Source organism: Eschrichtius robustus, chromosome 4 (genome assembly GCF_028021215.1).
Source record: "Eschrichtius robustus isolate mEscRob2 chromosome 4, mEscRob2.pri, whole genome shotgun sequence".
NCBI lineage: Eukaryota > Metazoa > Chordata > Mammalia > Artiodactyla > Eschrichtiidae > Eschrichtius > Eschrichtius robustus.
Genome location: NC_090827.1, coordinates 64,936,868 through 64,963,513, shown reverse-complemented (window position 1 = coordinate 64,963,513; position 26,646 = coordinate 64,936,868). Strand labels below are relative to the sequence as shown.

The 26,646-nt window shown below is 34.8% G+C and overlaps 1 protein-coding gene across 2 annotated transcripts; it reads right to left on the bottom strand.

Moving 5' to 3' along the window:
• Nucleotides 1–463: 463 nt before the first annotated feature.
• Nucleotides 464–26,224, bottom strand: SULT1E1 (sulfotransferase family 1E member 1). Of its 2 annotated transcripts, XM_068542180.1 has the most exons (9): nt 26,099–26,224; nt 25,875–25,948; nt 21,842–22,003; nt 19,673–19,798; nt 18,574–18,671; nt 8,653–8,779; nt 6,643–6,737; nt 3,582–3,762; nt 464–1,282 (listed from the first exon to the last, which is right to left on the bottom strand). In XM_068542180.1, the coding sequence occupies exons 3-9, from the start codon at nt 21,990–21,992 to the stop codon at nt 1,170–1,172; spliced, it is 891 nt and encodes a 296-aa protein (XP_068398281.1). In that variant the 5' UTR covers nt 21,993–22,003; nt 25,875–25,948; nt 26,099–26,224; the 3' UTR covers nt 464–1,169. The 2 variants fall into 2 exon arrangements, with proteins under 2 accessions (XP_068398281.1, XP_068398280.1); XM_068542179.1 differs by lacking the exon at nt 26,099–26,224 and having other exon boundaries at nt 25,875–25,975.
• Between the last annotated feature and the right edge of the window lie 422 nt (nt 26,225–26,646).

The following is a 26,646-nucleotide window of genomic DNA, read 5'->3' as shown; positions in this document are numbered from 1 at the left end:
GTAACAGCTGTTCCCTCCAGAGACTGAGATTCTAATTCCCACCTCAACCCAAACAAAATCTTAAAAGTTTTCAAGACTCTTCAATTTTTGTATAATGCATAGCAATGTTACACTAAAAAATAGCTTTTATTCTGAAAATCATAATTATTAAATAGGGGGCTGAGAAATTCCTAGCTTTTCCCCCAAAGAGTAAGAAAACATATATCAGTTTCTCCCTAGATTTGATCTTTGAGTTTAGGAAGTAAAGACATTCTATTCTACTAAACACCCATAGTGAATTTTTTGAGATCTTGTGTGTCTTCTGATTTAGAGAAAGGAAGCATTGACTGTTAAAAGAAACATGCTATAGAAAAAAATGATCAAGAGAATAGAGAAAAATAGGAGACATAAGCCAAAACAACATTGTTTAAATAAAAAAATAATAATTCTTCTTTTACTTTTGTTTGTATTTTATTTTAGTGGCATATATCACATTCTTTAAAACTTTACAGAGCTTAATTTTATTATATTGTGTATAGGACAGAAATAATACTAAAGCATAACTATTTCAAATTAGCTAAAGACATTCAAGCATAAATAACACTCATTGGGATTATTTATAAACGTCTGGAAATCAGTTCTGTTATGCCCCAAATTTACATTAAACTAAGGTAAATTCCAAATTAAGCCATTTTGCAGAAAGTGAAAGAAAATATCAGGAAGGAAATAACAGATCTATTTATACCCTCATATTTATTTATTCTTTAGTTCTTTCTGTCAAGGTTTTCAGTTTCCATGTAAATATATATATTTATGCATATATGTATATAAATGAATATGTATATACTAAATGTACTAATAAATGGAAAAAAGTAACAACAAAATTAAAGAATTTGGAATGTTTGGTTATTTTTGATGAGGCTTTAACAACTTCAATAATTTGTGTGTTCCTACATCATTCTCATAGGTTATAGATTTGTGTAATAATTTGTAATAAAGAAAGAAAAGGAAAAAAAAATTAAAAGATAACAGCAGGGAAAAAATCTTTCTTGCTTTTTTATACGAAGATCTCAATAATCATGTGAACCTGATCATGATCTTTCACATGACTCATTCTTTACTAGTCTAAAATAAAAGAGGTAAGGAATGATGAGAACACTTTAATCTCAGATGTGTCAAGAAAACCCTTCCTAGATCTCGGTTCGTAACTTCAGTGTAGACCCCTTCATTTGCTGCTCATAGTGTGTGTCAAATTTCTCATTTAGGGCTACTGTAAAGTAATTCTTCCAGTCTCCTGCAATCCCTGTAACAAAAGAGAAAAAAACAGTAAATATTATGTCTTCCAGCCAGAATAATGAAATTTTCTAATATTCATCACTTTCATTAACACCTAATCAAATTTTATTCTTGTAATCCTTAATTATAGAAATAAAATATATACCATAAATACTATATATTTGAGAGTGCAAACAAGGATTTGTCCTGATTGTTAAAACAAAACAAAACAAAACAAAACAGACAAAAAAAATAGCAAATTTATTTCTCTGACCTTCCCCTGTTATGCTATCAATACTTCACTTAATTTTTCTTCTCCAATTTCCTCTGAAATGTTGGGGCTCCTGAGATCCATGTTTTACCTACTCCCAAGATATTAAATATCATCTTCATGCTGATAATATTAAAATCCAGACCTACGTCTTCATATCCAAGTGCCTACCTAATGTGACCACTTTCATTCCATACGAGCAGCTCAAATTCACCCAGTTTAAAAATAAATTCATTTCCTTCCCTACAAAATTGCATTTTTTTGGTGACCTTTTCCATAACCTGGTTAATGGCAACAGCAGGTAGCCACTGCATAAACTTGGCAGTTATCCTTCAACCACAATATCTAATTCTTTATTTATATTCATACTTTCTTCATAGCCATTGCCTTCTCTCCATTTCTGCTGCCACCGACAGAGAAGCTCCTCAACGTTTCCCACCTGTGTGTTACAATAGCCTAGCAGGCTCTTCTCTTTTGCTTTTCATCACATCCAACCCTCCCCTGACAGAAGGAAGTCACCTTGTATTTTAAATTAATCAATTGTTCAATTGCCCTGTTAGCTCAAGGAGATCTAAACTTTCCCAATGAAAAGACCCAAAAAGCAGAAGATAGAAAATGTGTGTCTTGAGAATCATGTGGGGTCTGAGGGTATAACAGTACAAAGCCCTTTACAAACATGGCCATTATTTTAAGTTTGTTGTTTTATCTTAAAAATATATGAGGACATTATGGGAAAGGAAACTGAGATAATCTGAGGATTCAATAACTTAAATTTACTCTGCATGTTAACTCTCTTTCATGTGTGCCCTATTTTCACCCAGTGGCAGGTTTGTTATTCCAATTGTTTAAAAAATCCCTGACCCTCTCAATGACAATTTGGTTCCAAAAGCAAGATTTTCTCTGTTCTGTTTCTGCTTCACGTACCAGTAAGACTGGATGTCCCAATACTCTGCATATCCTACATGCCTTTGGATTTATAAACTGACTATATCTCATCAAGACCACCATGCCTCCTCCCAATAGATGTCACCTCATTGTATCTTGATATTTTTGCTAAGCCAAGCTGTATTTGCCACTAAGTGTTTTGAAACTTAGTCTTTTTTAAAACAGCTTTATTGAGGTATAATTAATATACAGAGAACTGTACATATTTAATGTACACAATTTGATAAGTTTGGATATTTGCCATTTAGTCTTGAAAAACGCCTTCCACTTGGTTAAGGAAAAGCTGACTAATTGTTCTAAGCTTGTTTCCTCATCTCAAAATCAGATTAAATAGAAGTTTCTCTTAACTTCTGCATTAGAATTTTTTTTTTAAAATTAGAATTTACAATTTATATGATGTGTGTGATGCAGCACCAAGGCACAAAGACTTAATAAGTAATAGCTAGTAGAGTGTGGTATTAGTGCTGGTACTGAGGCTGGGGTGGCCGCTGGTCATTCTTTTTTTTTTTTTTTTAAAGTTTTATTTTCTCATATCAAAACAGATTTTCAAGAGAATTTTTTTTTTTTTAAAGAAATTCACGTTCTTTTATTTATTTATTTATGACTGTTGAGTCTTCGTTTATGTGCGAGGGCTTTCTCTAGTTGCGGCAAGTGGGGACCACTCTTCATCGCGGTGCGCGGGCCTCTCACCATCGCGGCCTCTCTTGTTGCGGAGCACAGGCTCCAGACGCGCAGGCTCAGTAATTGTGGCTCACGGGCCCAGTTGCTCCGTGGCATGTGGGATCTTCCCAGACCAGGGCTCGAACCCGTGTCCCCTGCATTGGCAGGCAGATTCTCAACCACTGCGCCACCAGGGACGCCCCGCTGGTCACTCTTAATATAATTTGCTGCATATACCAAGTAATCAACAAGTAATAGTAATTTATTAGTAGTATTAGTAGTAGTACTAATATTTTATGCTTCTGCAGAACTGGTCACTCAAATGTGAAACAGCTCTGAAGAAAACAAGCAGGGTCCACAGGCATGAATAGACCTTAATAGATGTTTGCCTATAACTATTTCAACTTATGACTTCCTACAGCAATGGAGGTAAATAACATGACTATCTCACCCTTTCTCATGAAGGGAGATACTTTTTGGTTCATGACTTCATCCGGTAGCATTGTGTAATTGGTAGATGGATTGTTCTTCATCTCCTGGAATGAAGTGTGTTTTATAATCTTGTCCACAAGCTCATCTGATGCCTTCCTTCCCAGAAATTCTATCAATTTCATCACCTCTTTTCTGATATTCTAAGAAGAAAAAAATATTTTGAAGACTCAGTTACTAAAATTGAATACATTACTTTGTGGATAAAAAAGGACACAGAAGAAAACTTTTCTTCCCTCCTCTTCCCCCCACTGATATTGGAATTAGGCTTCTAGAGCAAAAACATTTCTTGGGGAAGTGGTATTTTTTAACTTCTCTAAGCATAATTTTCCTCATTCATATAATGGACATAAAAGAAACTTCAAAGATTTTTAGAACACTAAATGAGATGGTGTTTATAAAATATTTATTTTCATCCTTTATGCATAGTACATGCTCAATAAATACTATCTGTGAATATAATATACACTCTTAAAGACTACAGTCCCCTTTGACAGATCAAGTTTTGGGTTGAAAATATGCAGACAGCTTTCATTTTTCTTTTAATTTATTGGTGTAACTAGTGAGAAGCGAAGGAACCAGAAAGATTAAGAAAGGGTGTAAAAAGTCAAATACTCAACATGGAACAATATCAGATTTTTATGAACTATAGCTACAAACATCCCCATCTCTAGTCACTTCTATAGCATACCCTATTATTCAGCTTAATCTTTCAATGCAACGATTCTCAAAACCAACTATAATGCTTATTCTGGTATGTAGTTCCCTTTACACAGAATGCAGTTCTCTAATTCCCTGTCCTACAAATTACAGCTTGCCTGTCAAACTTCAGCTTAAGTATCACCTTCTTTGGGATGATTTCCTCGACTATTCCAATTTGAGTTAGATAACTCTATTTTTGCTCCCATAAATCCCTATATAAATCCATTGTACCATATATGTATTCTCACATGTTTTTTATTTACTTGTTTTCTACAAAAAAAGGTAGTATCTCTACATAGCAAGGTTACTGTCTTTTTCTCTTTCTACTTGATATGTTGTAGAAACAAGAGTAAACATTTATTCTTCTGTTCCTCATTCACTCAAATAGAGAAGAAACCTAAACATGGCCATTATTGACCAAAATAGAGAGTAAATGGACATGAACAATTTGAAAGGGTGAAATGGTTGGATTAACTAATAAATTTTTTTTGTGTGCCTTTTAAATTTACTGTCTTCAATATTCTAGTTACAGAACACAAATTTAAGTAATAAAATAAACTACAGATCATGGCTGCTTCTCATTCCAATTTGTTCTGTGTTAAATTCTGTAAAGAAATAATAATTCAGTTTCTAAAATAATACTTATGATTTTATTTCAAATTTGTCCTCATCAAAGTAAATCCAGAATTACTGCCACATGAATCTTAATAATTGTGCAAAGATGTGGACAAGACATGGATATCAACTGCTTTCTTGGTACTAATAAAGAATGAGAGAAGATATTTCTTACCCCTTAATAAAAAGACCCAGTATTTTGTCTTTCATTTTAAAATTATTTGATATGTGCACATATGTGCTTTAAAGAATAAAAATCAATATAGCACCCTTACCTACTACCCAATGTATGCAATAAAACGTTCATAATTGATTGAGTTTTTCCATTTGCAAGTTTCCAACTTCATTCTTTTCATTCTCCATTCCAATTTCCACAAACAACAACAAACTTGCTATCCTGAAATTGATCTAATCAATCCTGGGCTTTACTCTGTAGATTTGAAACTCATGTATGTATCCCTAGACAACATATGGTTTGGTTTTACCCAATTGATGTGCACATTTGAAGTGTATTCCTTTTCATTGCGATATAATATTTAATTGTAGAATAATAGTATATATCATGTATTGATTCCTGAATATATGTATATTTGGGTTGTTTCCAATTTTTATGGTCATGGGGAATGCTGCTATGAAGGTTGCTGTATATATAAACTACTACACACAAGTCAGTGTTTCTCAAGAGCATATATCTACTAGTGGAATTTCTGAGTCTTAAATTATGTGCATGTTTGCCCTCCCTAGGTAACATGTTGTTTCCATAGTGTTTGTATATTTTTATACTCTTATCAGAAATGTGTTACTTCTCACTAATCCACATCCTGACTGGTATTTATTATTGTCAGACTTTTTAATTGTTGTCAGTCTGGTGGATGTGAAAGGGCATCCTAGTAATTTTTATTTTGAATTACCCTGATTATTAACAAAGCTGGAAAAAAAACACCAGATTATGAAGAAATTGTGATGTCCTCACTCTTTTTCATATTGTTGTTCCAGCATTCTCTTTACTCTCTTCTTCTGGAAGTTTGAGTTGATATATGTGGGACCTTATTACTCTATCTTATATATTCATTACCTCTTCTGAAGTATTCTGTTTATCTCACTGTGGTACATCCTGTGGACTTTCCTCAGCATCATCTTCTTCATTACTAATTCACTATTTAGCTATGTCTTATCTTTTATTTAAACTATCTTTTAATTTTCTAATTTTAATTTTTAAAAATTATTTTAGAAATTCTATTTTGCTGGGGTTTTTTCCAAATCTGCTTTGTCAATTTTAGTAATCTCTTGTTTCTTTGTAAAATTTTTAATTTCTTCTTTTGTTTCTTTAAACATGTTCAGCATAGTTATTTTATGGTCCTTGTCTGATAATTCCTACATCTATGGATTTGGAGACCAGTTAACTCTTCTTGCCCATTGTGATTCCTTGTGTGCATATGTGTGTATGTGTTGTTGTTGTTTTGTTTTATGAACTCAAATTCCTTCAACTTTTGTCTTTGGTAATTTTTTGAGACTTGGGTTTATATGTATTCATTTACAGAAGGCTTTTATTTACTAGCTTCAAATCTGTGCTAAAGTATCTGGATTATTTTAACTTTTGGAGTTGGCTGCATCGTTTATTTAAAGGCAGAATTTTGTATTTACCATGTTGTCAAATTCTAACATTTTGAGAATTACTAAGTTGCCATATGTTTTGAGTTTCTCACCTCCTTCATGTCTTCATAGAAAAGAAATAGCACTTGTGGATTCTCTCTCTTTTCCCACCAAGATTTTGTGTGTTCATACCAGGAACCATAAGGAACTAAAATTAGAGACAAAAACAACGTGAGGAGATAGCATCATCTTTATATAACTTGAAAATGAGTCTTCAGACAAAGAAATATAAATAAATGGTCATGGAATGAAAACTAGAGATCAGCTGCACATCTGAAGCAGATTTCTCTGCAGCAAAAGCAGCACAGTATGTTGAATAAACTATGTACAGAAACATATTCTCAACTTTCATTATTATGATACGGTTTATGACTCAGGGGAAAAGTGAAGGAAGACCCCATCCATTTGATTCAGAGCTTATGAGAGCATTTTTGAAAATGGGGTGTGTGTGTGTGTGTGTGTGTGTGTGTGTGAAATCAGGTTATTAGTGAAAGGAGTTGAGTAGTGGAATTATCAACATTATTATGATCAGAATTCAGTCCAGGTCTCAAATATACCATTTAATAACTAGCTTTGGTAACTGAAGCTAGCAGCTATATAATTTTGTTACACTACTCGCAGTTTAAATGGTAAGAGGTGTCCTCTTAGGGACCCTTAGTATCATTCTCACGCTAAAAAATTAGAAGATTTTGGAGATGATGTGGTGTGACCAAATACGGTTTCTTCCTTTCTCTTCCCTCATCTTCTCTCACATATATCCAAGTGTTTTACCCAGTAAAAAGCTGACATGATAATATAATGATGTGTGAGTCAAAGTACTCTGCTTTGCATTAAATCGTTACATACCTCTTCTGTTCTTTGACTCTACCGACAATTTATTTATTTATTTATTTATTTATTTATTTATTTATTTATTTACTATAGTTGGCTTACAATATTATAGTGGTTGTACAACATAGTGATTCAATATTTTAATAGATTACACACTGTAAAGTTATAATAAAATATTGACTATATTCCCTATGTTGCCCATTACTTCCCTGTGACTTATTTATTTTATAACTAGCAGCTTGTATCTCATAATCCCCTTCATCTATTTTGCCCTTCCCCATCCCCCTCCCCTGTGGTAAACACTAGTTTGTTTTCTGTATATGGGGGTAGGTCTGTTTCTGTTTTGTTACATTTTTTTCTTTACAGAAAAAGTCATATAATGATTTTTATAGTGATCTTATTCGTTCATTTTGCAGAGGTACATTATCTTTCTCTGCCTTATAACACCTGTTTGATGATCTTGAGGCATGTATTTTATTCATGATGCTTTAGCATAAAATTTTCCAAATGTAGCAACAAGCGTAAAGCACATATACCACATTTTCATTGAGTCAATATTAAATTTTGTGGATATAAAAATAGTGTTATTATCCTTTTTCCTTACAATTATTACTACAGGATTAGAATGGTCTTCTTTAGTTAATACTAGATTCTCCTGAACCCTTTCTTTCTCAAATTTGAATACTCAGTTGCTTTAGTTGGGAGTTAAATAAAAAGACAAAATTTCCCAGAATTTCTGCTCAAGTAACTCTTGTACTGTTCTGAAAAATCTAGTTGGATTATTCAGACTGTACAGTGGTTAGAATGAGTAAGAACTTTGTAGATATTCAGACTTCTTTGTGAATTCTGGCCCCATGTAGTATCTGAAATTTTTCTTAGAAACAAATGAACATTTTCTCTCCTCTGTCTTTTTCCCCTCTTGTTCAATGAAGTTGTAATAACACACTGTGAAGTGCTTCTGTAATAAAAAGAGATGAGAGAGAATTGGACACACATACATCTGTATACTTATTTGTGGGCACCAAACTAGAGTATCCAGATTCTGCAATTTGCCATCTGATCTGGAAACTCTATGCTTGTTCTAAAGTTCAAGGTCTTCTAGAATTTCTGTGTTTTAATTAAGGACCAGGAAGGATAACAGACCAGAAAAGACAACAAAAATTTTGCCCAGAGATGCCATTTGTCTTGTATCATTTACCTTGAAAGAATTCAGAAAAAGAAACTGTTCATACCTTCTCCATCCATGAATTTTTCCACAAAATCTTGAAAAGAACCAGGATCTGGATTAGCAGTCACCATTAAAAAGAAATAATAATAAGAAACAACCACATCCTTGGCATTCCGGCAAACATAGATGATCTAAGAAGATGAAATTAGACATTAAATCAGCTAATATTTTTCAAATATAGTCTCATCAAGATTTAAAAAGGAAACGTTTATGTTTTCAACTATAAACATAACACATATTTATTGTGAAAAATATATAAATATATATAAAATTATAAAGAAGAAAACTCCTTAAATAATCTGAAGTGACAGCATCTTTTGCATTGTTGTTCAATGTTAGTTCTCACTTTTCATTTTTGTGCCATATTCATTTTTACTTCACATATTTCATTTGAGTGTCTCAAATTCCACTGATATAAAATGGATGAGGCAGATTATTATCCCCAACTTATAAGTGAAGAAACTAAACTGAAGCTTAGTCAGTATACGTGGTTGAGAATAAATGTACCCAATGAGAGTAAAAAGTCTTCTGGCCTTTATACTACACCATTATTCCTTACAGCAATTTAAAAAAAAAAAAAGTCCTGTTATTTTCTTGCTTGCAATCTTGAAGAAAAAATCGTGTTTATGAGGTTCTTTTTAAGTGCATGTTGTTGTCAGTGAAAAAATATAATCTTCACTCACCTTGTTGAGTTTCCATTTTATATAGTGAGGAAACATCAATAAATGAACAGTCAGGAAGCCTTGGTTTTAGATGCTGGTTCTGGCACTAATTTCTACCATCTTGTACAAAGCACCAATCATTTTGGACCTACATTTTCTATCTACTAAACAAATGAGTTACATCAGATCGTTACAGTCTTTTCTAGGTCAGACACTCAGTGCTGCAGGAAAAGAGCTGCAAAAGTAAACTCCATCTCTCTGGTCTTCCACTTCCTCATTCAGGCACCTGAGCAATGCCGTTGGGAATGGCTACTCTTGACTCTCCACTCTTTCCTGGATATGATGAGGCTCATAACCTGTCTTACTCAAGTTAATACATTTTCAAACAATTTTAAAGAAATCTTTTTGTATACTCTAAGAAGTATGGTTTTCAATTTTAAGGTCCCACTATAAAAAGCTCCAAATACTACAGTAAATAAAGTGAACTTTCTTTTCTCATCAAAGCTATCAGCCATATTGATCTTTTCCAATCTTACTTAAAACTCTCCCCAGTCCTTTTTGCCTATTAGCTGAATGGAACTCTTTGCCACTATATCCAACAATTTACTTCATAATTTTCATCCCTCTTTTTTATTCATGCTGTTCCCTCTGTCTTGAATATTCTCTGCATCTCAAAATACTATCCATGGATTGGTTCAAGATGGAGGGGTACAAAGACGTGTGTTTACTCTCTCTTGCAAGAGCACCAGAATCACAACTAACTGCTGAACAATCATTGACAGGAAGACACTGAAACTCACCAAAAAAGATAACCCACCTCAAAAGACAAAGGGGAAGCTGAAATGAGATGGTAATAGGGAGGCAATCACAATAAAATCAAATCCCATAAATGGGGGGGTGGGTGACTCACAAACTGGAGAAAAATTATACCACAGAAGTCCACCCACTGGAGTGAAAGTCCTGAGCCCCACGTCAGGCTTCCCAACCTGGGCGTCTGGCAAAAGGAGGAGGAATTCCCAGAGAATCAGACTTTGAAGGCTAGCAGGATTTGATTGCAAGACTTCGACAGAACTGGGGGAAATAGAGACTCCACTCTTGAAGGGTACACACAAAGTAGTGTGCACATCAAGACCCAGGGGGAAGGAGCAGTGACCTCACAGGAGACTGAACCAGACCTACCTGCTAGTGTTGGAGGGTCTCCTGTAGAGGTGGGGGGCATCTGTGGCTCACTGTAGGTACAAAGACACTAGCAGCAGAAGTTCTGGGAAGTAATCCTTGGCATGAGCCTTCCCGAAGTACACCATTAGCCCCACCAAAGGACCTGTAGGCTTCAGTCCTGGGTCACCTCAGGCCAAACAACCAACAGGGAGGCAACCCAGACCCACCCATGAGCAGACAAGTGGATTAAAGTTTTACTGAGCTCTGCCCACCAGAGCAACACCCGGCTCTACCCACCACCAGTCCCTCCCATCAGGAAGCTTGCACAACCCTCTTAGATAACCTCATCTACCAGAGGGCAGAGAGCAGAAGCAAGAAGAACAACAATCCTGAGCCTGTGGAAAGAAAACTACATTCACAGAAACACAGACAAAATGAGAAGGCAGAGGACTATGTACCAGATTAAAGAACAAGATAAAACCCCAGAAAAACAACTAAGTGAAGTGGAGATAGGCAACTTTCCAGAAAAAGAATTCAGAATAATGATAGTGAAGATGATCCAGGACCTCAGAAAAAGAATGGAGGCAAAGATCGAGAAGATGCAAGAAATGTTTAACCAAGACCTAGAAGAATTAAAGAACAAACACCTAGAAGAATTAAAGAACAAACAAACAGAGAAGAACAATACAATAACTGAAATGAAAAATACACTAGAAGGAATCAATAGCAAAATAACTGAGGCAGAAGAACGGATAAGTGACCTGGAAGGCAGAATGGTGGAATTCACTGCTGCAGAACAGAATAAAGAAAAAAGGATGAAAATAAATGAAGACAGCCTAAGAGACCTCTGGAACAACATTAAATGCACCAACATTCGAATTATAGGGGTCTCAGAAGGAGAAGAGAGAGAGAGAAAGGATCCGAGAAAATTCTTGAAGAGATTATAGTCGAAAACTTCCCTAACATGGGAAAAGAAATAGCCACCCAAGTCCAGGAAGTGCAGAGAGTCCCAGGCAAGATAAACCCAAGGAGAAACATGCAGAGACACATAGTAATCAAACTGACAAAAATTAAAGACAAAGAAAAATTATACAAGCATTGGAGAAAAATGACAAATAACATACAAGGGAACTCCCATAAGGTTAACAGCTGAATTCTCAGCAGAAACACTACAAGCCAGAAGGGAGTGGCATGATATACCTAAAGTGATGAAAGGGAAGAACCTGCAACCAAGATTACTCTACCCAGCAAGGATCTCATTAAAATTTGATGGAGAAATCAAAAGCTTTACAGACAAGCAAAAACTAAGAGAATTCAGCACCAGCAAACCAGCTCTACAACAAATGCTAAAGGAACTTCTCTAAGTGGGAAACACAAGAGAAGAAAAGGACCTACAAAACAAACCCAAAACAATTAAGAAAATGGTAATAGGAACATACATATTGATAATTACCTTAAATATGAATGGATTAAGTGCTCCAACCAAAAGACACAGGCTCACTGAATGCATACAAAAACAACACCCATCTATATACTTTCTACAAGAGACCCACTTCAGACCTAGGGACACATACAGACTGAAAGTGAGGAAATGGAAAAAGATATTCCATGCAAATGGAAATCAAAAGAGAGCTGGAGTAGCAATACTCATATCAGATAAAATGGACTTTAAAATAAAGAATGTTACAAGAGACAAGAAAGGACACTACATAATGATCAAGGGATCGATCTAAGAAGAAGATATAACAATTGAAAATATTTATGCACCCAACAAAGAAGCACCTCAATACAAAAGGCAAATGCTAACAGCTATAAAAGAGGAAATTGACAGTAACACAATAATAGTGGGGGACTTTAACACCTCACTTACACCAATGGACAGATCATCCAGACAGAAAATTAATAAGGAAACACAAACTTTAAATGACACAATAGACCAGATAGATTAAATTGATATTTATAGGACATTCCATTCGAAAACAGCTGATTACACTTTCTTCTCAAGTGCACATGGAACATTCTCCAGGATAGATCACATCTTGGGTCACAAATCAAGCCTTGATAAATTTAAGAAAATTGAAATCACATCAAGCATCTTTTCCAACCACAATGCAGTGAGATTAGAAATCAATTACATGGAAAAAACATTAAAAACACAAACACGTGGAAGGTAAACAATACTTTACTAAATAACCAAGAGATCACTGAAGAAATCAAAGAGGAAATCAAAAAATACCTAGAGACAAGGAAAACACAATAATCCAAAACCTATGGGATGCAGCAAAAGCAGTTCGAAGAGGTAAGTTTATAGCAATACATTCTTACATCAAGAAACAAGAAAAATCTCAAAAAAACAATGTAACCTTACACCTAAAGGAACTAGAGAAAGAAAACAAACAAAACCCAAAGTTAGTAGAAGGAAAGAAATCATAAAGATCAGAGCAAAAATAAATGAAATAGAAACAAAGAAAACAATAGCAAAGATCAATAAAACTAAAAGCTGGTTCTTTGAGAAGGTAAACAAGATTGATAAAACTTTAGCCAGACTCATCAAAAAAATGAGGGAGAGGACTCAAATCAATAAAATTAGAAATGAAAAAGGAGAAGTTACAACGGACACCGCATAAATACAAAGCATCATAAGAGACTACTGCAAGGAACTCTATGCCAATAAAATGGACAACCTGAAAGAAATGGACAAATTCTTAGAAAGCTATAACCTTCCAAGACTGAACCAGGAAGAAATAGAAAATATGAACAGAACAGGCACAAGTGATGAAATTGAAACTGTGATTTAAAATCTTCCAACAAACAAAAGTCCAGGACCAGATGGCTTCACAGGTGAATTCTATCAAAGATTTAGAGAATAGCTAGCACCCATCCTTCTCAAAATCTTCCAAAAAAATTGCAGAGGAAAGGACATTCCCAAGCTCATTCTATGAGGCTACCATCACCCTGATACCAAAACCAGAAAAAGATACTACAAAAAAAAGAAAATTACAGACCAATATCACTGATGAATATAGATGCAAAAATCCTCAACAATATACTAGCAAACAGAATCCAACAATACATTAAAAGGATCATACACCATGATCAAGTGGGATTTACCCCAGGGAGGCAAGGATACTTCAATATATGCAAATCAATCAATGTGATACACCATATTAACAAACTGAAGAATAAAAACCATATGATCATATCAATAGATGCAGAAAAAGCTTTGACAAAATTCAACACCAATTTATGATTAAAAACTCTCCAGAAAATGGGCATAGAGGGAACTTACCTCAACAAAACAAAGGCCGTATACGACAAACACATAGCAAACATCATACTCAACGGTGAAAAACTGAAAGCATTTCCTCTAAGATCAGGAGCAAGACAAGGATGTCCACTCTCGCCACCATTATGCAACATAGTTTTGGAAGTCCTAGCCATGGCAATCAGAGAAGGAAAAGAAATAAAAGGAATACAAATTGGAATAGAAGAAGTAAAACTGTCACTGTTTGCAGATGACATGATATTATACATAGAGAATCCTAAAGATGCCACCAGAAAACTACTAGAGCTAATCAATGAATTTGGTAGAGTAGCAGGATACAAAATTATTGCACAGAAATCTCTTGCATTCCTACACACTAACAATGAAAGATCAGAAAGAGAAATCAAGAAAACAATCTCATTCACCATTGCAACAAAAAGAATAAAATACCTAGGAATACACCTACCTAAGGAGGCAAAAGATCTGTGCTCAGAAAACTATAAGACACTGATGAAAGAAATCAAAAATGACACAAACAGATGGAGAGATATACAATGTTCTTGGATTGGAAGAATCAATATTGTGAAAATAGCTAGACTACCCAAAGCAATCTACAGATTCAATGCAATTCCTGTCAAATTACCAATGACATTTTTTACAGAACTAGAACAAAAAATCTTAAAATTTGTATGGAGACACAAAGGACCCCGAATAGCCAAAGCAATCTTGAGGGAAAAAATGGAGCTGGAGGAATCAGACTCCCTGAGTTCAGACTATACTACAAAGCTACAGTAATCAAGACAATATGGTACTGGCACAAAAACAGAAATATAGATCAGTGGAACAGGATAGAAAGCTCAGAGATAAATCCATGCACCTATGGGCAACTAATCTATGACAAAGGAGGCAAGGATATACAATGGAGAAAAGACAGTCTCTTCAATAAGTGGTGCTGGGAAAACTGGACAGCTACATGTAAAAGAATGAAATTAGAGCACTCCCTAACACCATACACAAATAAACTAAATAAATAAAACAAAATGGATTAAAGACCTAAATGTAAGACCGGACACTATAAAACTCTTAGAGGAAAACATAGGAAGAACACTCTTCGACATAAATCACAGCAAGATCTTTTTTGACCCATCTCCTAGAGTAATGGAAATAAAAACAAAAATAAACAAATGGGACCTAATGAAACTTAAAAGCTTTTGCACAGCAAAGGAAACTATAAACAAGACAAAAAAGAAAATCCTCAGAATGGGAGAAAATATTTGCAAATGAATCAATGCACAAAGGATTAATCTCCAAAATATATAAACAGCTCATTCAGCTCAATATTAAAAAAACAAAAACCCAATCAAAAATGGGCAGAAGACCTAAATAGACATTTCTCCAAAGAAGACATACAGATGTCCAAAAGGCACATGAAAAGCTGCTCAACATCACTAATTATTAGGTAAACGTAAATCAACACTACAGTGAAGTATTACCTCGCACTGGTTAGAATGGGCATCATCAGAAAATCTACAAGCAACAATTGCTGGAGAGGTTGTGGAGAAAAGGGAACCCTCTTGCACTGTTGGTGGGAATATAAATTGATACAGCCACTATGGAGAACAGTATGGAGGTTCCTTAAAATACTAAAAATAGAATTACCATATGACCCAGCAATCCCACTCCTGGGCGTATACCCAGAGAAAACCATAATTCAAAGAGACACATGCACCCCAATGTTCATTGCAGCACTATTTGCAATAGCCAGGTCATGGAAGCAACCTAAATGCCCATCGACAGATGAATGGATAAAGATGTGGTACAATGGAATATTACTCAGCCATAAAAAGGAACGAAATTGGGTCATTTGTAGAGACATGGATGGATCTAGAGACGGTCATACAGCGTGAAGTATGTCAGAAAGAGAAAAACAAATATCCTATATTAATGCATATATGTGGAATCTTGAAAAATGGTACAGTTGAACTGGTTTGCAAGGGAGAAATAGAGACACAGATGTAGAGAATAAATGTATTGACACCAAGAGGGGTAAGTGAGGCAGGGGCGGTGTTGGGATGAATTGATAGATTGGGATTGACTTATATACACTAGTATGTATAAAATAGATAACTAATAAGAACCTGCTGTATAAATTAATTAATTAATTTAATTTAATTTAATTTAAAAAAATACTATCTGTATTTAAACCTTTGCTCCAGGTCGTCCATGAAAGTTTTTATTCTCCAGGATGTGGGGCGGGGGAAGGTGGGACATTAAAGCAAAGGTAAATCTAGGCCTTTCCACTCAGTTCTCTCAAGTCAAGTTTCTAGTTTGCCCACAATTCACTTGGGATCATAATCTGTCTTAAAATTCCTACACTTGAAAAACCCCTGATCCTATAATAATTCATACTTCAACCAGCTGAGCCATTTTTAAGCTTGTGGTCATTCCCTTGCTTTAATTGAAGATCTGAATACCTGCCTCATAGTGTTACTCTCCATACCAAAACTTTTCACCACACTGTATAATTTTAGTGTCTGTATGCATGATCCATCTGATTCTCTAGGTTCATGTGGTCATTGATCATTACCTCTATTTTACTTCAGCTAACAATATTTTTAGCCAAATCTTGAAAATTGTCAGTACCCTAAAGTTTCTGAAGCCTTGTCCTTGAGCGCCATGTTTTCTTCCAAGACAGTCCTGTTTCTTTATTCTTTCTTTCTTATCAGGAATATACCTCTTCTGCAACAACTCCAAGTTCTCAAGTTTATTGGCCTCAATTGGTTCTTTTATCTATTAGCCTGTTCCCTTTTTTTTTTTTTACTTTCTTCTTTTTTATAACTTAAAGTTTCTAGTCCAACACTCCAAACACACTTTTACTAACAGTCTCAATCCACCTCTCTTCTTGTCTACCAGTGAATCACCCTGGAAGTACTCAGGATGTGAATCCATCCAATTGTCTCCTAGTCTTTGATGACCTCTGAGATGATCAGCAGTTTTGTGAAGACTGAGGCTATTATAAAGGTACAGTATGTATTTTCATTTAAAAGTAAAGGGGGGGAATTCCCTGGTGGCACGGTGGTTAAGAATCCACCTGCCAATGCAGGGGACATGGGCTGAAGCCCTCTTCCGGGAAGATCCCACATACCACGGAACAACTAAGCACATGTGCCACAGCTACTGAGCCTGCACGCCACAACTGCTGAGGCTGCATGCCACAACTACTGAAGCCTGTGAGCCTAAAGCCCCTGCTCCGCAACAAGAGAAGCCACTGCAATGAGAAGCCCATGCACTGCAACGAAAAGTAGCCCCCGCTGGCTGCAACTAGAGAAAGCCCACGCGCAGCAACAAAGACCCAACGCAGCCAAAAATAAATAAAGTAATTTATTAAAAAATTTTTTTTTAATTTTTTAAAATTAAAATAAATAAATAAATAAAGGGGTAACATCAAGGCTTCATCTCGTTCTTCAAAGAAAAAAAGTAACTTGGCCAAATCTCTTGAAAAAATAGTAATGACATGTTTCCCAAAAGATACATAAATAATGTTTATTAAAGAGAGAGCTCTTATGTATGGAATGATTTCAGCAGGATGTATGTGATCTTTCTAAGATTGCCTATGATAAAAACGAACAAACAAACAAAAAACATTGGAATCTTCAAAATTTTGCACCATGGATCTCCAGAAAATGTCATATATGCCCTGTTACGTCAGAGTACAAAATGGAAATGTTTCATGGCTCAGATAGATCCCCTTCTTTGTCAGTAATGACTACATATAGTGCTTTAATATCTTATATGTTTAGTATGGGTCATAGTGTGTCCTAATAAAGCTAGTAAGGTCTTGAGAAACAGCTTCAGTGTTTTAAGACAATGTTTTGCCTGTACTTTAGGATTCCATGTATTATTCTTTCTAAAAAGCAAAATTGATCATATAAATCAGCAGCTTAATATGGCTGTAACTCCTCATTATCATCAAAGTGGAACCCAAACTTTCTAAATTGGCTTCCATATCTGTTATAAACAAACCCAGCTTATCTCCCTTCACTCATCCAACCAGTATGGACACTCAGCTTTCCAGCTAAATTGAACTGGTTTCACATCCCACTTTGGGTTGCCTCTGGGATTATATAGACTAATTCCTATGCATCCTTCTTATATCAGCTGAGATGTTACTTGCTCCTGGATAACTTCTATGCCCTCAATGTCTGGGCTAGAATTCTTCTCTTACTTGACATAGTACCTTCTGTATTGTTTGTTTATTTGTCACTTGCCCCTGTGGACCATGTGTCCATGAAGACAAGGATTGCATGCATCTTGTTAATTGTCATATTGCTGGCTCATGATAGGCACTCAGTAAATAATTATTATATTATTTTTTCTGGTTTATCCTTGTCTAGTTCATTTGCATGCCTCACAATGCAAAGCACAATAGTTTGCAAAAAGAGTACATTGAATGCAATTACTAATAACAGCAAATACAAAAGTAGCTACCATATATTATTTATAACACGCTAGGTTCTATGTTAAGCACTTTACAAGAATTATTTTAGTTAATCCTTATAACAACTCTATGCGGAATGCAATTATTATCCCTCTTTTATAGATGAGGAAACTGAAGCTTAGAGAGTTTACCTATTTTTCTCAGAATCACCTCTGGAGTTAGAACTGAAATCTGGACTCTCTGACTATACTGACTAAGATCCACATTTTTAAAATGTCTATAGATTCAATGAAGGAATAAATAAACAAGTGTGTATAAGACACAGTTAAGATGTTACATAACTTTATCATTGTAAAATTCTTTGAGTTGGGTGAAGTTCTAAGAACACTTGACTCTGGTTACCTTACAGTTCTTTTCCCAAAATGAGGCTGGAAGAAGCTCAGGTGGGAGATGAGACTTCACTATTCTAGGAGATGCCATCTGTTTTAATTGTTTTACTCCTAATTTTTAAAAAAACAAAAGTTAGACAACTTCAAAAATTATAAATATTTATATGGATTTTCATAGCTTTAAAAAAATAAAAGTAACTATATATTCTATATTGTTTTCATAATAATAATACATATTCACTATGACAGAAGTTTAGGTAGAGAAAATTATAGAGAAAAAATAGATCAAATAAAATTTCACCTTTGAAAAAAATCATTTTTAACATTTTGGTAAGCATCCTTCCATACAAGAATGTCTATATGCCCAGACTCACAGCCATACAAATACCACACACACAGATGAAATTTTTAATATCTTCTGATTGCATTTTTCTTTTCTCTTAAGATTTTTTTCATGTGGACCATTTTTTTAAGGCTTTATTTAATTTGTTACAATATTGCTTCTGTTTTATGTTTTGGTTTTTTGGCCGTGGGGCATGTGGGATCTTAGCTCCCTGACCAGGGATCAAACCCGCACCCTCTGCATTGGAAGGTGAAGTCTTAACCACTGGACAGACAAGGAAGTTCCCTAATTGCATTTTTCTCAATATATTATAGCAACACTTCAATGTCAAGAAACATATGACATCATAACATGTTTAATGATTTCATATCACTTTTAACTCTTCTTTTGTTGATTAACATAAATATTGCTTCTAATTTTTCATAATATTAAAAGAATCTGTGATAAAAATATTTTTGCATATATCCTTGAAAAATTTATGGATATTTTCCTGGCATTTAAAGTACTGTTGCATACATCCCATAAAGAGATAAATGCTCACATATTACTAGGCTCTGCTGAAAGCATGTCAGAGCTATCCTTATTCACTCTATTCCAGGCATATGTTATACCATAAACTCTGTCAAGATTTAAAATTAAATTTACATTCTTTCCTATGTAGAAGACATAATACTAATTACCACTTTTGCTTATAGTCTCTTTCCTTGCACCATTTACACCCACACTTAAAATATGTGTATATAGCTTTTAAAATTAACTTAAGCATTACCATTCATCACCTTTTCGGTTCTGCATTCCAGGTAAGGAATTCGATTAAAAATGGCATCTTCTTTGCACTTTTCCACGTCACCCTCTGTATAAATCATGTATACAATTTCACTAACCCATGTTGTGCCTGAAAAAATTAAACAAATCTGAGGCTCCTACTGGTGATGCATAGCTGATGATGCAGGGAGTGATAGATGTCTAGTTGGATAAAGTAGGAAGTTACCAATGCAATAGTATTTGAAAGATGCCAGAATAACCACAGGACTCAAGAAATATTTCTTCTAAAATTTAATCGTATAGGATCCAAACATAGCATCAATAAATAAGGAAGAACATTGTAATAAGATATACCTGTGGTAGAAATCTGAATTTGTCGATGATGAATTGTGACACTGTACAAGCTGATAACAGTCTTGGAACTAAATTTTTACATCTAGAAAGTAAGCATGCTTTCATCCACAAATTTTCTGGATAGCTTCTATGCCTCAGGTTGAGTCCTAGTGCAGAGTATATAGAAAAGAATAAATCTGGTCCTTGTCCTGTGATGTTCACAGGCCCTCTGAAAAGTCAGAAAGAATGCTCAATAATTACAACACTTCTTTTTCCTTAAGATGTTGTAATACAGATGGTCACAGGGATTCAAAGGACTGTAAAGGAGGAACTTTGTGTGCTTCTGCTGCTGCTGTGATGTTTCCACAAGAAATGCCTTCAAGAGACCATGATAGTGGGAAGCAGCCGCATAGCACAGGGAGATCAGCTCGGTGGTTTGTGACCACCTAGAGGGGTGGGATAGGGAAGGTGGGAGGGAGGGAGACGCAAGAGGGAAGAGATATGGGAACATATATATACATATAACTGATTCTCTTTGTTATAAAGCAGAAACTAACACACCATTGTAAAGCAATTATACTCCAATAAAGATGTTAAAAAAAAAAAAAAGAGACCATGATAATTGAGCTTAGCTTTAACAAATTATTGGCATAAATCCACAAGTTTTGTAAGGTAGGAAAGTGGTCTACCAGACAGAAGATGTGTTTGTTTGTTTTTTATAATCAAACACCAGATACTTACAAATAGTAAAGTGGCAAGGAAACAAATTGGATGTAGATTATAAAGACTAAATCAGGGGCTACCTGAAGTGATGGGTGGAGATGAGCCTACAGCAGCAACCAGATACTGAGCCTAAAAAGGCTTGTAGTTCATTCCAGAGTTCAAGTTGTTTTCTAAAAGTTTTTCAAAGGCATTAGCATACATTAAGCAAGAAAGCATGGTTATATTTTGGAAGAATTCCTCTAGAGCCAAAGTAAATAAAACAATGGAGAGAGGGGTCAATAAGAAAGGTGACAAGAGACCTATAAGAGACTGACTGTGAGGCATATCTAAGAGACTAAATGGGCAAAACACATTGATTGATTGAATATGGGAGATGCAGGAGTAAGAGAAATTGACTCTGGAATAGCTCTCAGGTGTCCTCTTCATGTGACTGGTTTTGTGCTGACATAGATCTAGACAAGGAAGAGAAATGCAGGAGCTCTTTACAGTCAGAGTAGCCAAAGACATATTTAGTGTTTGACATACTTAAGTGCTAATTGGAACAGTTAGAGATAGAGAAGATAGAGATAGAGAAGATAGAGAAGAAGTCTGTACTGGACCTTTCTAATTTCTAAAGGTCTAGGATTGTAAGACTCCGGAGTTATGACTAACAAGCTAATTTCAGGAAAAAAGACGTTGCTTGCAAATAGAGTTTCAGAGATGGACTTTATAAAGAGGAGCTGGTTAGCTGAAAAAGTGTTAATTTTTTAAAAATCTGTGAAAATTGCTTATACTTTGTCTATACAACAATGACAATAATGACATAAGGTAAACAGTGGGTAGTTTTAAATTTTAGTTATGGTTCCATATTCATCCACCTATATTATGTGATTTTCTAAAGTGGCCAACAATACCCATTTGTCAACGTGCTGCTCAAATTATAGGTACAGATTGTGGTCTTAGAATAGAGCTAGCGTATGCCACTTTTTCTATGTCTATACCAAAACTGCTATACCTGTCCTTATTTAATATAGAGAGTGAGTATGGGAGGGGTGAATGGGTCAATATTTACCAGTCAAGGTGGGTTTGTCATTTCTAGGTGAAAAGGGAATGACTTTGACATAACAAAGAGACTTACCAGATTTGGGATAGGTGACGATGACAAGGTCATCTGGCCTTGCCTCAAATGCCTCCACATCATGCCAATATTGGATAAATTCTTTATACAGTAGAATTCCATGGATTCTGCCAAAGTAATCTAAATAGGCAGGTTTGGAAGAATTCATCATAGAGTGGTACACTGAAAGAAAAAAAGGTATGCTTTCCACTTTGTATGTACTTTAAACTGTTTTAACATTAATAATAGCCCAGTACATTGAGTTTCTCTTGGGTGTCTAGCATTTCTTAGCTGTTGAGCATATGGGATAAAGGCATATTAAAGAAGGATATAACACAGTTTTGGTGTTTTAAGAGTTTCTAGTCCTATTAATAAGTCTAACATATGAAAGAATAAGTACAAAGCAGAATAAAGTAAGATGTTTCAAAACTATGTACAAAATGTGTGATACATTCAACAGAGCCTTCGATTTCTCTGTCAAAATTGATGGGGCATATAAAAAAGCTAAGATATTGAGAAAATACAACAATACTTTGGCAAAGAATCACTTTGATTAATTCTGTATACATTAAATAACAATAAAGATTGATGGTCACATTTGATAGCTATTGCCAGATATCAAAGTCAGAGCTTCCTTAGTTCCTGAATATGTGTCATTTAATGAAAAAAAATCAAATGCTTGTTGAGTGTATTAAAAAGAAGATGAAATTAATGACACTGTAATGGATATGTCTAAGACACAGATTCTTGAGGGTAGAGAAGATTCCTGTGTGACTCCTAGCATTACTTATACTTTTCTCTCTCACCTGATCAGTAAAGAAGTCAACACTCCCATTGAGTGACTTGTGTGACAATTATAAGGTTAAACAACATGGTTATCATTGACAGTTCCTCTCCTGATCCCCTGTTAAATCATTTCATGTTCAGAGTTAGTCTTAAAATTTTTAATTAAGCACACTTTCCTTTATTGGCTTTCAACTTCTTTCACTACATTTTTACTCCCCAAACTTACCCCGTTCTGAGTTTGTGATATAGCATCTCAACAAATGTCCTTCTTTGATATTAGCATTACAGCTAATATCCACCCTTGCCCAAAAAACTGCCAGATAAGTTGTTATACCCCTATACATTTGTGACTGCTGTGGCTTTTACTGTCTTTTTCAGAAAGTTCATACCATAACAGGAGCCTCTTGGAGGCAGTAGTTCTTTTAGTCACCTAATATGTTTCCTTTAATACAGAACATCCCAAACTATGAGAAGAAGTACACTCTAAAGAGGAAGTGAAACTAGCAGATATTGTAAGAAATGTATTAACCCAAAGGAAGAAGTAACTGATGGTAAAATTTTAGAAAGATGTGACCTACAAATCAAACCAAGTATTTAGACCACTGACTTACACTGAAAGCTCCTTCTGGTAGTGTTTCCCCTACTACATTTCAGGCTAAACAGTACAGATGAAAACTTTCAGATGTTACCTCCTATCTCTCCCTCACTAGCACCAGGCACTCAAACCCATTGATTCCATCTCCATTATTTTCTTCTCTTTTCTGTCTTCATGGTCACTGCCCTAGTTAGGAAGCTCAACAACTATTGACTGAATATGAAAATAGCCTTCCAGATGGCCTCACTGTAAGAAGTGCCTATTTTCTTTCTAAAACCACCCTTGGAAAGAAAATAGATGTTATTTATTAGACACTTTTTGCCAGACCTGAAAAGTTTTATTTTAAAACCTTATGCATATGTCATAAGGTTCTATGAAAAAGCAGACATCATTATAGATTAGGTTAAGTTTGTCCTGCAGGAGACTTTTTGAGGATTGAACCATATCTGTCTTACACAAGGAAGGATAAATTTGCACACATTCATGCATTCATGTAAACATGCACATATAAATATCCTTATTTTTGACATGTTGAAAACATTAAATGATATAGAGAAAATGAAAGTGCTCCCTTTATTCTACACATAAGAAATGACCATTCCTAATAATGCTGTTTTTATGTTTCTAAATATTTAAATATATATAAAATCTATACACTTATGAATGTAGTTTAATTTGTATTCTATTTTACATTCATTTGTAATCTATTTTTACACTGAACTGTATGATGTGAACATATTTTGGTGCTGGTACACAAATTCTGTTTTTATTTTTATAAATAACACATAGCAATCCATAGTATGGATGTAACATAGATGATACAATTCTTTATTGTTGGGAATCCCTGTTTTTCCTTTTTTCCAATATAAATAGTACTGCAACAAATTTCTTCGAGCATATGTCTTTTCACACTTATCTTTGCAGTGATGATGGAATTGCCAAAGTAAAAGGTATACACATGTAAGAAATTGGCAATTGTCTTTAACAAATCACTAAAAGAGTGTGCACATTTGCGCAGTATATGAAATTGCCTATTTTCTCACTGTATCATCAGTATTGGAAATTTATTTGTTGCAATCTTTCATAATAGAATATATATTATTTAAAATCTGTATTTCATAGATATTTTATAATTTTTCATGTTTTCATAGTTCATAAATTTATTGGTTCTTTTAATCATTTTGATCAATTTTGCCCATCAGAGTGTTGTTTTGTCCTAACTGATGTACAGCTAGTAATTTATTATTTATTTATAAATTGAAGATATCTGTAGATTTCCCCATCATGTATTTCCAGTTGTCTTTAACTTTCTTAATGGTTTGCATAGAAGTTTATTGTTCATACAATCACTAGAAAAAACTGTGTGCGGAAGGCATCCCTTGCCCTGTCTGTTGATTTGTTTATTCATGTGAACAACTTTCTTGATGTTCTGCCAAGTTTGTAAGAATTGGCTTATAGTCAATCGGGAGTAGCTGATTTATTATCAAACAGTTGACTGACTTCTGGCTGACCCTTCATGGTCAATTTGAATCTCAGAGTTAAACTAGGTGGCATATAATAAAATCTCTTGCTTTGTTTACTTAACTTCTTTTAGTAAATTATCTCATGTCACAATGTATAGATTCACCTCTAGCTGCTTTTTTCTTTCTCAAAAGACCTATTTCAGTTAGAAATTGTCAATTTCATTTCCTGAGTATGTAGGTTACTGTTGTCTAGAAACACCAACAAAAACTTTTAAAACTGTGATTCATAAATTCAGTTGAAGGAAGAAATATTTCTTCTTTCTCTTTGTTTCTTCTTTCCTTCCTCTTTTTCTTTCTGTGTTTCTCCATCCTCCCCTCCTCCACTCCCAATCTGCCTTTCATTCAGCAAGTACTCTCTGCCTGAGTTCCTCTGTTGTTACCAAGCACAGTGGTAAGTGCTGAATACCAGGGTGAGTGTAGATGCAAAGAGCTCACTTCAGCCTCACCTTCTTCGACTTACATGGATTTGAGCAAAGTGGCTGAAAGTAGAGAATATCCTCTTGTACATCATTCTATCCAGAACCTCAGCACTGTGTCACAAAATAGATGCTAAAAAATCCTCATTAAATTCAATTATTTAATTGTTAGATCAAATCTCTTCGGGCTCTCTAGGTTCCACTAAAGTCTCCTAGATAAAATAAGTACCATCCTGACAATGGTCTACCTGTCAACAACTTACCAGGGACTTGGATTTCTGCTCTTGTGTATCTCATATCTCTCACTTAAAAGTGATAGTAATATTTTCAAGGCCTCTGGTGGTAATAGACTGCTTCTGACATATTCACAGAAGTAAACACCTGACTAGAATTCAGTCTCCCCTCTAACTTTTCTACTCTGTTGCTTTGTTTTCTTATCAGTAAAATAGAGAACATGTCCAACATGCAGGACTTACAAGGCCATTAGGATACTGTAGTTTTATGTTAAAACTCTTTAAACAGCAAAGCATTATATAAATACAAGATATTATCTTTAATGATAAATAAGTGATTTAATAAAGCTTTACATGTACATTATTAAGTGACTAAAGTATTGATAAAACTTCATTATCTCTATATTTCCTTTTTAAAACAGCTTTGTAATAAATAATTTGCATTCTGTATTTCCTATATCTAAAATCTAAATATTAATGTCAGCAATAATGAGATAAAACCTGTCCAGACGGTCCTGTGAAAGAAACTTGGTGATCCAATCCAGTTTTCTTCAAATCTCCACTCAGGTTTCAAGCTGCAAAAAAAGATGAGAACTACTGTGCATTTGGAATGTTTCTGGTGAGCTTTTATTCTGAATGCCAGAGAAGGAGGCGGAGATTAATCTGCAGGGCTAGGCTTTCTGGAGTTTGTGTTGCAAAGGAGTAATACAAATATGGAATCATACCTGCAGATGCAGTGAGCCACACAGAGTCATGTTTATTCATACAGAGATGTAGAAATTCTCCTGTTATTTTTCATTCTTGGTTCATGATCAAATTTCTAAATCTGCCAATAGCCATCTGTGGGTTGAGGAGAAGGAGGGAGAGGAAGTGAAGGCAAAGAAGAGGGAGAAAAATGTAAACATGATGCAACAGAACATAAGAGAGCTTGGAAGACAGCGTCCCTTACTCATTCACTGATGAATAATCAAATGGGCGGGCTTGACCTTTGAGAGAATAAACTTACTAGGGGAGTAAGAAACAGAGAAGAAACAGGAGGGCATCGAGGACCCTGGATCAGGAGACCTAGATTAGTTTAGGGAGACCTGTCAAAGAAGGCATTGTAGTATTTGCTTGTGTTCTAAGTCACTTGGAAAACACCTTCTATTTAAAAATCTTTGCCTTTAACTCTTAAGTATCCCTGAAAATCAAAAACAGGTGACAGCTAAGGAAAGAATGTAAACAGCACTCACCTTTGGATTATTATTTTTAAAATCTCACTTCTCTCTGCTCA